The 13,874-nt window shown below is 35.3% G+C and overlaps 1 protein-coding gene across 4 annotated transcripts; it reads right to left on the bottom strand.

Moving 5' to 3' along the window:
• Positions 1 to 5,494: 5,494 nt before the first annotated feature.
• LOC130721575 (uncharacterized) lies at positions 5,495 to 9,045 on the bottom strand. 4 transcript variants are annotated; one of them, XR_009013516.1, is made up of 4 exons: positions 8,776 to 9,045; positions 6,925 to 7,182; positions 6,385 to 6,807; positions 5,495 to 6,300 (listed from the first exon to the last, which is right to left on the bottom strand). XR_009013516.1 is itself a non-coding variant. In XM_057572374.1 (3 exons), the coding sequence occupies exons 1-3, from the start codon at positions 7,078 to 7,080 to the stop codon at positions 6,284 to 6,286; spliced, it is 378 nt and encodes a 125-aa protein (XP_057428357.1). In that variant the 5' UTR covers positions 7,081 to 9,045; the 3' UTR covers positions 5,495 to 6,283. The 4 variants fall into 4 exon arrangements, 2 of the variants coding, with proteins under 2 accessions (XP_057428357.1, XP_057428356.1); XR_009013515.1 differs by having other exon boundaries at positions 6,925 to 9,045; XM_057572374.1 differs by having other exon boundaries at positions 6,603 to 6,807; positions 6,925 to 9,045.
• Between the last annotated feature and the right edge of the window lie 4,829 nt (positions 9,046 to 13,874).

The following is a 13,874-nucleotide window of genomic DNA, read 5'->3' on the forward strand; positions in this document are numbered from 1 at the left end:
CTCAAATTATCAAAACAAATCTTAGTCGTCTGTTTGGATCTAATGGTGGTAATTAAATGCTTTCTTCTCTAACCATAACACACTCCTCTCACTTGATATGCTCCCTATATATATCAAAGCCTTATCACTTAACATATATATATATATATATATATATATATATATATATATATATATATATATATGTTTGTGGTGTATTGATGGCTTGATGTTAACTCAAATTTTTTAGGGTTAAATATGTTTGTGGTGTATGAACTATAACGAATTATTTGTATTTGTATTGCTTTTGTTTAGTTTGTATTTGTAATTATCTTTGGGCTTTAGTCCCTTCTATCTATATATTTGGTTTTTCCAAAAAAAAAATTTTAATTGTGAGGTCTTCATCCTTCTACCCATTTGACTGATGATGTGTCACTATGACATGTAGGTTATTAAATTTTATTGATATAGTTTTTTTAAATAATTTTTAAATGTTTGTGTCGAATATACATATGACCAAAATAAAAATAGTAATTTTTCATCTTAACCTACTCCAATTGTTTTCATCCTCTGTCTTCTTTTTCCATCATCTCCTACCAAAATCTTAAAATTCAAAACTAAACTTTGATTAAACACTATACTCAGCACAATCTTGACCTAATCACATGACCTTTCCATTTCTTCAATTTTCCTTTGGCTAAATACATCAAACTTATCCACCACATGAAACCCCAACTCATATTCTTCCATTCCCAAGCACGACCCAAAAGTATGATTTCACGACCCAAAATCTTCCATTAACAGGGCTAAGATTACGATTTCATGCAGATTTAGATGAATTTGGTTTGTGATTTGATTTTATGGATAGATCAATTTCTTCATCCATTTTTCATTTTCGCAGATAAATAAACATAAAAAACAACCATGTGAGGAAGAGGAAAGGGAGGAGCTTAAATTACATCGTAAGGTCATGCAACATAAAATCTAAGGAATAACTGAGCCTGCGAGTTGTCATTTCGCAAGATCTGGTGGTGTATATCTTATTATTACTATTCTCATTAAGAACGTGATTCGCAACGTTGTCGCCTACACTGAGCACGATAGCTAAATTTTTAATTTGTGAATTTGAAGTTGCGGGTCTAATTAAAATTCCTCACCCTTGTTAATCTGGTTTATTTCTAAGTCGTAATTCCAATTTTATCATATTTGGATTGCTCCTCCAAAATTCAATGGTTATGTTTACGCATCGGGCTTGAATTGAATTTGAATGAAATTAACTTTTGGATCGAAATGTAAAATTTTCAAATTTTTTTCTAATGTCGAGATAAGTTACATACAGAGAATATTGAACTCTTGTGCTATTGGGAAATTTATTTTGTTAGGTGATTTGGTTTGTTGGTGAGTGGTACATTGAGTTGGATGAGATTTTTATGGATTTTTATGGTGGGTGATTGGATTGAGTTTTTTTGGAGGGTGAAGAATTTATGAATTTGTGATTAAACTATGATTTCTGGATCAAGATGATGAAAGATAAAGATGATGAGATGAGTAAAAAAATTTATTTTATGTTAGTCCCTTTCCATATAGGAATATTGTTACTTATCCCAGCATAAAATCCACATCACTTTAAACTTACATGTCATTATGTTACATCATCAGCCAAATGGTTCGAGGTACAAAATCTCACACGCCAACAAGTTAAGCGAGAATAAAATTGAGTGTTTACACACAGGACCAATTTAAGAACAAATTAAGCCAACTAAAAGTGGGAGAATTTAATAACCTATTGAAAATGGAGACTGAGTTTGGATACAATTCAGTCTTTACACAAATCATCGCCACGAATAATGAATGGAAGAAATAATATATGTTCCTGTTGTTACTTTTGGTTGTCTGCATTTTGTCAAAAACAACCTGATGTCGAAGCAGATGTTGTAACATCGTGCTGTGACATTTGTCCCTGCGGATCTCCTGTGTGTTTGGCTGGTTTTTCTAGAAGCTTTGGATTGATTTCGTGATAATCAAGTTAGGGTTATTGAAGAAGCTTCTGTGTGCTATCTGGAATATAATATAGTTGAATCAAATCTGTTGAAGAGGATTTGATTTGGTTTAAATTGTGAAAGTTGTTATCTTTTGTTAAAATCTTACTTGATAAGATTTGTTACTGGTTTAAAAAGATTTGTTCCAGATCTGTTTTGTGGACTCTATTTTCGTGCAAGCCCATTGAAGATCAAGACCTAAAGAATGGCTATTTAAGGAGGCTTAACCCTAGTTGCAAAGTGTGCCTTGGGCACCCAAGGATTGGGTTTTAGGGTTGTATTTTGTGAGTCCTTGTTCTGTTATTTTGTACACCACTCTACTGCCTCCATTGATCATCATATGTCATAGAGTTGGTTTGTTTTAGTTGAGTTGTAATCTCTTCAAACATGTGTTGATTGTTGTTACCAATCACTATGGCAGTGATTGAGAGAAAGAGAGAGGAGCTCTCATACTTAGGTTGATATACTAAGTAGAAAAACACTGGGTAGATTAGGAAAAGAACTATGAACTGAGGTGTTCATGAGTGTCTGTAGTTCCTAAATCTTGATATAGTGGATTTCCCTTCTTTGGGCGAAGCCCTCCAGATGTAGGTGATGTTGCACCGAACTGGGTTAACAATTCTCTGTGTTCTTTATTGTTTTTGTTGATTTAATACTGTGCTGCACATCTGCTGTTATCTGTTGTACGTTGTGCCAAATGTCCTAGACATTTGGTTCGATATCTGTTCTGTGCGCGAACCAAAATTTCAGTTCCAACTTAATATTTAGTTATTGTGGTGAATATTTGTGTTATTGTTTTATTTATACTAATGACACAACTTATGTTTTTGCAGAACTACAGGTTTTCATAGCAATTAAAAAAAAATATTGTTTATATTATGATAAACAATGTGTTACGAATGAGTATTTTACAACTTTTGGTGAAAATTAGGATCATTGTACTAAAGGCTTTTTAATTAGTAATGATGATGTGTAATGAAGAAGACCTTGATTAGGATAAAGATAAAAATTAATCTAAAGAGAAAGCGGATGTTAGTAAGGGCACTGAGAAAAGGAATGCAAGAGAGAATTCTCAAGTGGAATTTGCTAATGATATGACAAATTTTGGAGAAGCTACTTAGAAGAAAATGGAGGTGATGGAAAAGACTCGAGTTGGATCATCTATTAATTCCAGAAAAGTAGTTGGCTTGAGTAGTGAACAAGGATAAGGAAGCAATGATGACTTGTTTCCTTCAAGAATTTGATAACATTGCTGGAACTTCTTTTATGGAGGTTTTGCAGTTATTGAAAGAAGATCATATGTAAAGATTTTTTTATAGAGTTATCATATGATCGGAAGAAATATTTTACTCTTAATCTTATTCAGTATATCTTGTGATTCATTGTGTTTTCTTTATCTAGGATTTTTGACATTTTGAATCTTTATGTTTTTCTTTTGACTATGACATTTTGGATACCTTTTATCAACATAATGGTATGGATTGTTGGAATTGATAATTTTATTTATTTATGATGTCACTTGTTCGTTTACACACTTTATAGTTAATATTCGTTCATGTTTTCTTATGAAAAAAGTTTAACTTGCAAATGGAGATGAATGTGACGATTAGAAACTTACTTAATGATTCTCATGATGAACAATTTCTAAATATTATGGGTTTTACATAACAGAGTGTTTAAGTCAATACCCCAACCACAAAGGGCTTTGTAATGCACAAGCATAAATGGTCATCCAAGAAACATTTATGAAACATTTCGAATGGAATCATTGCATTTCATAGAATTATGTGTTGTGTTGAAGGAAAGAAATAAACGATAGGTACTAGCTTATTAAAATGTTCAAAGTTTGCAACATTTTTACTAATTATTTTCCAAATGGAGCAAACAGGATTTGTAGGTGATCGATTTAGACACTCGGTGAATACTATTTATATGCATTTCAAGAGAGTGTCAAAAGTCCTTTATCTTTCCTAATATTTCATTATTTCTCCTTCCTTTGATGGAGTTTCTCAAGAGATATAGTTCAATTCAAGATATTATCCTTTTTTCAAGGTAATTATGCTAAATTTTGTTTTAATGTATTAACGTTTATGGAAAAAAGCCAACAATAAATGAATCTCCTTCATTTTATCAAGGAAAATTATTAATATTTTTTATTCTATATATAACTATGCATGAGAAATTGATGGTATCCATATTTCATCATGAATTTTGAAGGATGAGCAAATTCTATACCATGGAGAAAAACTTGACACGACTATCAATGTAATATACTGTTGCTCTTTTAATATGAAATTCATATTTGCTATGGTTGATTGGAACATTACAATAAATGACTCGAGAGTTTTTGTATGAACTATTTATAAGGCTCCAAATCATTTCCATATATTCCTCCTACAAGCAAATATTATAATGTGGATCTGGATACACCAATATGTTTGAGTTTCTTTCACCATATATTGGACATTGATGTCACTTATGTGATTATAAATGTAGATAATGGTGGGAAATATTTGGGGGAAATGAAGGAGAGGAAGAAGTGGGGAAAATGAAGAATTACTATGAGAGAATTTTGTAGGACTAAAGATAATGTGAAAATTATATGTGCACACCTATATCTACCTAGGATTGCCACATGGACTGGTGACTAGGTAGAAAAAATTTCAAAAATACCACACATGAGGGTTATTTTCTATCAAACTAATTTCCCACATGGACTGGGACCAAAATCACATTTGACCTTTTTTTTTTATTTGATTTTGGTACCAAATAGAGTATATGATTTCACGCATATAACATGGACCGGTGAGATTCACTCAGATTGACAATTTGCACTAAAAAATAGGTCAACTTTACCAATTTGTATAATTGTATTATATAATTCCAAGTTTTATAAACACACCTGAAATTTGGGAAAATCAATGAAAAAAACAAACCCCAACGCTAAATGCGTCAAGGAATTTGAAGAAGGAGGAAGAAAAACGCACACCTCCCATGCGCTAAAAACAATTCTTTGGAATTTGGGGTTTCAAGAGAGTGGTTGGATCAAACCCATTTCACGCTAGCATTGCATCTGATGCTAAGCTAAAACAGGGCAGTGAATTTTGAAAGAAATTGAAGGCATCTTTTGCTTAGCACAAGTCTTGTTGCTAAGCAGTGGCGGAACAAGGAATCTTGTGAAGCCTGGGCAAAATTAAGTCTAAACCTAACTGCTCGCACCAGACGTTTGACTCAGTGTTTTAAATTGCAGTTGCGGCCACTGTAGTGTTCAACGTGATTTTTTTTATTTGCATAGTGTAGTGTGTTAAAAAGTCAATCATTATCATGATATTATCATGCCTATACTAATACATATTTAAATACAATATTAATTCCAAAATCTCAATATTAAATACATTCTAATTTCATTTAAAAAAGAAACAAACTTTTCTAAGAGATTCACAGTCCCACGAACAGTAAAAGAGAAACAACCTTTGTTTTATTTATTTATAAGCCATTGTAATATTAATAAGTCACCCATATAACAAATGAGAAAATAAAATAAAAAGAGATACAAAGAGGAGGAAAACCGTAAGTAGCATGGGAGAACAAAACAATAACAGGGTCAAAGCAAGAGAAAAACAAAAGAGCTTTTCATCTCACTCTCTGTAATAGAGACAAAAAATCAAACTTATTTTCCTCTCCTCTGTTCACCTCCTACTGCCCCACCGACCCAAAATAGTAAGAAATAAAAACAGATCAGCAAAACAGAGACTCAGGAAAAGGATAAATGAAAATTGGAGATGGAAACCTCTCACTCTCCGCCCACCGCCTTTCAAGCTTTCACCTCTCACTCTCTGTCTCTCTCACCAGCTCACCGTGATCTCCTCACCCACCGCCCAATTTTGCCCATTTTTTCTTTTTATTTTGGAGCCAAAAAAGAAGCTTGTCCAAAGAATTTTTTCTTTCTTTCCCTTAGAGCCTGGGCATAGGCCCAAGCTCGCCAGGCGGTGAATCCGCCCCTGTTGCTAAGCCATAAGAAGAAAACCAATCATGAAAAATGTGCTTTGGCTTAGAATCAGAATTAGAATAAGACAGAACAAAATATTCAATAAAAAAACATAAATAAAGATCATCACAACAAAAACAACATAAATAAAGATCATCACAACACAACTTCAGAAAAGAATACCCTTCAAATCAAAATTAGAATACCCTCCATGCTACCACCATCTCCACAACACACCACAACCATGTTTGCCCCCACACCACCACCATCTTTTCCCTCATCTTACAGTTTCATCTACAATAGAAAACAAAACAGAAAACAAATTAGAAAAAATACCCTTCAAATCAAATTAGAATCAGAATTATAAGAAAAATATACGTTGTGAGCTGTCATCAAATGCTGCAGATAGCGTTCTGCTTGTACATAGTATTCTATACCAAACGTGACCATAGTTTTCCTTTGGTCCTAAGAACACCTATCCAGAAATTCGTAGGAAAACTCTTCAAGCTTATCTTTACTTAATTTCGTTTTCCCCTTTAGTGCTTTCTGAACAAGCTCAACAAAATCAATACGGGTTGTTAGATTATTGAGGGCACCTCCTGTCCAAGCAGAGGCACATGCATATGGCGCAAAAGGATTAGTTGAAGTTCTGCTTGGTGGGCTTATGCTCCTGGTCCTCGTGTCCGGCTCGGGGTTAGGGGCTTCGGGATGAGTGTTGGGAAACTTTGGGAAAGTCATCTTCAAATTCTCAAACAAGTGTGTGGCTTTGTCCATTGGACCCCATGCACGGGAAGAACCATTCTGATCGAATAAAACAAAAAATAAAATTTTTAAGTTACCAAAATTCCAAAAAGAAAACAGTGTGTAGTGTGTAGCGTGTAGTGTGTCATGAAGGAAAGAAGAAGAATAGAAACTTACACTTTTATATCTCCTGAATTTTGATCTCAACTGCTTGAGTCTGTCCATCACTTCCTCTAGTGTTCTGGTAGTACACCCAGTATTGCATAGGGTAATGCATGAATCGTTATAAAACTGGGTAGCTAACTCCCATGTACTCTGTGCATCGGGAGTCATGTTTTCAAAATGACCTACTGAGTTTTTTACTGATATGAATATTTGTAAAAGTAGTGTGTCCTGTCCGTCGGTCCATCCATCTTGTTTTCCTTTGTTCCTTTTCTAACAATTATAAATTTAACAATTCATAACTAATTTAACAATTCTTAAATTGCACAAACATCTTTTGTGCAATTTCAGAAACCAGCAATATCAAACAGAAAAATTCTCAATAGCAGATAATGATTGAAACAGATTGAGCTGAGTAGAACTTGATCCACATCAGTACTAGAACAAATCCATCTAAATGTTGTTAAGTAACAATATAATTTTAGAAAAGAAGAACACAACAGAGAAAGTAAAATTAAACAAAGGAATGTTAGGGTTTCAGAGTTAGCCATCTTGCTTTCAGATTCAGAGAAGATAAAAGTATAAAACCACTAATAACCTAATTGATCTCCTATACACTATAGTATATTGGCAATCTTTTGCAGTTTGCAAGCAAGTAGCCAAAATTTTGAACCATAAAAAAAGAACTGAACAAATAAAAATCATAATGTTCCAAATTTCTTTGGCATGATGTCTTGACACACAGAAGGCCTCACTCTTTATCAAAATAAGGAAACTCAAACTGCATCATATAAATGTCTTTTATGTACCTCCCCATTTTGCTGGATCCAACCCAAAAGCTGAAAGTATGAAGTAGTAATACTAAAAAATGTTACTACTTAATTAAATTCAATATTAACCTTTGTTATGGTTTTGCATCTATTGGTTCTTCTACTGCTTCCACAAAGAATACAACCAAAGACAAGGTTAAAGACAATAGGTTAGTTCACGCTCAACAACTTATGTGATCAATGCTTATTTATTATCTGTTTTTTTGTGTGTAATATCGATGCACATATTTGTGATTCTGCAGAAACTGTACACCTTATATGTATCCATGTTCAGTGTTATGGTGAGGACAAAAAATGCTAGTATTGGAACTTGCAAGAGTCTCAAACAGGTTCTTTCTGAAATCTCCTCTAGTTAGGGTATTGTTGTCTACACAAAATGAAAGCATTACCAAACTTTTAACCTTCACTGCTATCATATGCATTTTCCTTTAGGTAACTGTTTTGTTCATTTATTAGTTTCTTGCTTTATTTGCTAGGAGGTGCAAGAGAAAAGGAAAACAGGGGGTCCCTCCTTTCTCTTCTATTGATAACTAATAAATAAAGTTTAAGAAAATTTGGTCATATGATTAAGTAAAACTATAACTTTTGCCTTAAAATTTAGAAAAATTTGGTCATATTGATTTTAGGAAATTCAAAAACTAAGTACACTAGCAAAGTTGAAATGCTTCGCAACTCAATATGACCATTCATTGTTGGGGAGGCAAACAAGAACAAAGGTTTGGGAATACTCCCCACAGTACGCAATACTCCATTACAGCAACAACAAAAAAAGTGACAATCACTTTTTAAGGCAAGCATGTAGTCATTAAAACTAGGGACTAGCCAATTGTTATCAGCAAATTAGACGAGCATGTACTTATTAAATTGAAGAGTGAATATCAGGGTACAATCAACTTTTATCTGAAAAAATAGCAATGGATTAAAACTAGGGACTAGCCAATTGCAATCAGCAAATTAGACGAGCATGTAGTCACACATTACAACAAGCACCTAAGAAACGACATAATTAGAGATGAGGTGAGATGAGATGAAGAACCGGGGAGGAAGTGGAAGCACAAGAACTCAGATGAGGTGAGATGAGCCTTCCTTTTCCGCTTTTCGTTCATGGTGAGAGAGTTAATGATATAGGTGGGCAGAAAGTTAACGGAGAGAGACTGAGAGTTGATGAGATTAGACCTTTTCCAGTGGCGGGAGAGAGAAAGAGAGAGATTCAGGAGATAAGGCAGTGGTTGTGCGCTTCAAGAAAGCCCATCTTGTTTTCAAAATCTTTTATACTTCCCAAATCTCTCTTTCTCCCTAGTAGTAGCCTTATGCATCTTTTTTTTATACTTCCCAAATCTATCTTTCTTCCTACATAACCCCTATTAGCAAGATAACCCCTACCCCTACTATACTTTTAAAAATACATATCTATATCTATTAAATATCTATGTATTCTTTTTTTTTTTGAGGGGCAATATCTATGTATTATAAAACCTCATATAAATGTACATTCACCCCTGCAAAGTTTTGGTTCTTAGACTTGAGCTCCCCCACAGTTGCCAAATATGGTTAATTCAAAAAATATATTTAAGCTATCATTTCACAATTAGGGGGGTTTGGCTTCCTTGACGGAGGGGTATGATAGGTTGGCGGAAGGAGGTTAGTTGCTTAGTTCCTTATTAGTTAATTAGTAGGGGTTAGTTGCTTAGTAGGGGGTTAGATGGTTAGTACAAAGGATTGAATTGTTATACTTAGATAATAATATACAGGAAAAACATTCTTTCAATCGGGGGAATAAGTCATTAGTTGTTTTCTAGTTTTCACCAAGAGGTATATGAATGTGGTTATCTTGTATACAAAGTTATATAGTAGGGGTTATGATACTAGTAGGGGTTCTAATGATAGTAGGGGTTATAGGTATAGTAGGGGTTATGATACTAGTAGGGTTTAGGGTTGGAATTTGGGGAAACATGAGGGCTGGACTGGTACCAAAATCACATTTGACCCTTTTTTTTATTTGATTTTGGTACCAAATAGAGTATATGATTTCACGCATATAACATTACTATTGAGATTCACTCAGATTGACAATTGCACTAAAAAATATGTCAACTTTACCAATATGTATAATTGTATTATATAATTTCAAGTTTTAACATTTAACCTATTTGAATCATGTGTAATATGAAATGAGATCAAAAATATATTTTTTGCACTTTTTATTTTATTTTTTCACATATAGGAACATTTAAAAATAGTTTTTATTCAAGTTCTCAGTTGCATGCTTCCTTTCTATTTAGGCGAAGTTGGTGCTTTCATTTTCCTTTTCAAACAATCTAATTAAAGAAAATACATCTGAAAAATGTAAAAAAAAAAAAATAAAAAATACATCTAGTTTTGCCATGGCCAGAGTTCAACTAATTTTACAGTTTTTCGTGATAGGAAGTTTGAAGCTATCATTAGTTTTATCTTTTTTTGTGTTGTTGCTTTTGAAGCCATTAGGCCAATGTTATTTGTTTATTTATCACCTTAATTAACAGATTTTGAGCTAGTGACCAAACTACAATCTACTATCTAATATGTTTCTTCAAAAAAAAAGGGCTTAATTGCAACTTTGGTCCCCGACGTTTACCAATGCCACGATTTTGGTCCCCCACCTAATTTAATTACATGGATGGTCCCCGACGTTGTAGGCCGTGTGCAACGTTAGTCCTACTGTTTATTTCTTAATGGAGGAGGCTTACGTGGACGTCCAGTTGGAGAGAGAAATGAGGTATGAGGAGAGAGGGAAGCACGTGAGTATCACGTGACCCTTATATGAACCCATTATACCTAAATCTGACGTGATACTCACGTGATACTCACGTGCTCCCCTCTCTCCTCATATAAGGTTCACGTGATACTCACGTGCTCCCCTCTCTCCTCAGATCTCCTTTTTCTCTCCAACTAGACGTCCACGTAAGCCTCCTCCATTAAGAAATAAACGGTAGGACTAACGTTGCACGCAACCTACAATGTCGGGGACCATCCATGTAATTAAATTAGGTGAGGGACCAAAATCGTGGCATTGGTAAACGTCGGGGACCAAAGTTGTAATTAAGCCAAAAAAGAGTTAGTAGTGGAGTGAGATATATTTTACTTTTCTTTCTACAGAAGCCCAATGTAAAAAGTCAAAGAACCACAATGTGGGCCAAATTCTTACACAGTTACTATATGAAAATGGTTGTGGGGGCACGTGGGGACATGTGGGGCAATGTACTACAATAATATACTTCCATCTCAATGGTATATTAACATCGAGTAGTATATTACTGATAAATTTCATGAAAATGGCGTGGGGGCAAATGCCCCACCCACCACAAACGTTCATTCGTCCTTGATGGGAATAGAGTGACGCGACTCTAGTAACAAGCGAATTTGTACAAATGCTAACTAGGTTTTTTTTATTTTTTGACAGCAAAAAGTTATATATATATATATATATATATAGCAATATAGGCAACCCCCAAAGAAAAAAAAAATCCTAGAAAAGCCGACTAAAGACCACCATAGATACAAAAAAACCAAGCGAAAAGACCCATGAACAAACCAAAAGAGACCAAAAACAATCACTTATACCGAGATCTAATGTTAGCAGTGATGCCTTGAAGGGCAACCTCATCAGAGCAATCATAAGATAATCCCATACGTTTCCCTAAGGCTAAAGACGACCTCGCCCTCGTCATCACACCTAGAGGGCCCTTAGACGTAGGGACCAAAGTGTCTGTCGCTTGACCTGAAGAAGGATCCACCTCTACAACCTGAAGCTTCAACTTCCTAGGCCGCCCACGAGGACGAGATGACAGCGCTGAAGAGCTACCAGCGTTCCCTTCCCTTGACCCAATGACCAAGCCACTAACACTCGCCCCACCGAAAGACTTTTTACGGCGGCCTCGCCGCTTAGGAGACCTAGGAACAACTTTAGACCTGATCTCCATACCTTTAGCAACCACTTCACAAGGCAGACCAGCAAATGCACATCCAACAGAACCCGAAGAAATCTCAGAAAAATCAGCAAGGGAAAAAGGGAAGGAAAATGCCCCAATAAACAATGCCCCAATAAACAATGACCCATCGAGCTTCCACCCTCTGACCCTCAAGAGGAGGCCTCCAAAGACCACGCAGAAACATGATCAGAAGGGAGGCAAGAAATTTTGAGCAAGGGACACTGATCAGAGAGCCTAAAAAACGAGCCCAAAATCTCTTGACCAGCCCAAAGCGAAGAGGAAGCAGATGCAAGAACTCCACGATTCAGGGATGAACAGAGAGTCTCCTCTTCATCCTCAAACAACTCATCACCGGAAAGCTTAGTAGGACCCTCAAAAATGGACCTCCCACACATAAGCTCTGGAAACATGGCAGAATCCTGAAACCTACACACATTAACTTTATGAGTTATAATTGATTGATACACACCTCCATATCTTTTCTACATGTATTTTATATTTATTTTTTTCTATCAATAAAATCATCTATTACATCTTTCCTTTCTTTCTTCTTTCTTTCTATCTCTCTTCCTTCATTCTTCACACACACACAAAATATTATCCTAATTTTATTTTTGAGAAAAGTGTAAGGTGGTTTTTGTTTATCTCTTAAACCGCAGTTACTATTGGCTATACCACTTTTCATTTTCTCACCCATAAGGGACAATTTTAAAATCTTCACTACAAAGTTGTTGTTCTTGCTCGCTCCATTGACCTGGCTGAGTTCGCATTTGTTGAAAATTGAGATCTTTGATATCTTTGAAAAATTAGATATTATATGAGAATTTAGTCATACACAGTGAAGATATAACAACTGTTTTTTTTTTAAGTTTAAGGCATGCTTTCTCTCTTTATATAGGTATAGGTTCTTGCAAAAATAGGTATAGGTACCTAACAGCCAAATCACAAGTAAAAATGAACACCGCCTTTTTTCCATTCAAGCTATTTTCCACTTCCCCTAACCATATCCCATCATGAGATTACCTACAAACCTCATGGTAGGGTTACCTTACCAGTGAGTACTAAACCTTTTCAAACGATCAGAGTACTGGCTGCCAGCAAGGGACAAAGAAGAAATCCAAAGGAGGATGATGAAAGTATCTTCACTTATTCTCATACCATGAAGAAATGGACTGATGTGGCATCTGCCGAACCTTCTGAAGATTTGAAGATTTTCGTAGGGAACTTGGCCCCAAGTGTTCGGACTGATGGATTGATCAATATTTTTAAGGAGGTATGATATGTGGAAAGTGCTAGGTTTGTTTGTTCTTCTCATAACTTACGTTGCCGGATTAGTTGCTGTAGTTTCTGCGTGCTTTTATTTTGTTTTATTCTCCTCTATTTTCAAACAAACCAAACCACACAGTATAAATGAACACCACCTTTTTCCATTCAAGCTTTTTTCCACTTCCCCTGACCGTATTCCATCATGAGGCTACCTACAAACCTCATGGAAGGGTTACCAGTGAGTGTTAAACCTTTTCTAACAATCAGAATACAAGCTGCCAGTAAGGGACAAAGAGGAAAGCCAAAGGAGGGTGATGAAAGTATCTACACCTATTCCCATACCATGAAGAAATGGACTGATGTGGCATCTGCCGAACCTTCTGAAGATTTGAAGATCTTTGTAGAGAACTTGGCCCCAAGTGTTCAGACTGGTGAATTGATGAATATTTTTAAGGAGGCATAATCTGTGGAAAGTGCTAGGTTTGTTTGTTCTTCTCAGAACTTACGTGGCTGGATCATGTTGTTGTAGTTTCTGCGTGCTTTTCTTCTGTTTTCTTCTCCTTTGTTTTCAAACAAACCAAACCACAAGTATAAATGAACACTGCCTTTTTCCATTCAAGCTTTTTTCCACTTCCCCTGACCATATACCATCATGAGATTACCTACAACCCTCATGGTAGGGTTACCTTACCAGTGAGTGTTAAACATTTTCTAACAATCAGAATACAGGCTGCCAGCAAGGGACAAAGAGGAAAGCCAAAGGAGGGTGATGAAAGTATCTTCACTTATTCTCATACCATGAAGAAATGGGCTGATGCGGCATCTGTTGAACCTTATGAAGATTTGAAGATCTTCTTAGGGAACTTGGCCCCAAGTGTTTGGACTGATGTATTGATCAATC

The sequence above is a fragment of the Lotus japonicus genome, chromosome 5, assembly GCF_012489685.1.
Source record: "Lotus japonicus ecotype B-129 chromosome 5, LjGifu_v1.2".
NCBI classification, from domain to species: domain Eukaryota; kingdom Viridiplantae; phylum Streptophyta; class Magnoliopsida; order Fabales; family Fabaceae; genus Lotus; species Lotus japonicus.

Bases quoted from the DNA above. Each gene is read 5' to 3' on its own strand.
- LOC130721575 (XM_057572373.1), bottom strand. From the start codon at position 7,080: ATGACTCCCGATGCACAGAGTACATGGGAGTTAGCTACCCAGTTTTAT. The intron at 6,808-6,924 runs GTAAGTTTCTAT...TTATTCGATCAG, and splicing joins AATTCAGGAGATATAAAAGT to AATGGTTCTTCCCGTGCATG.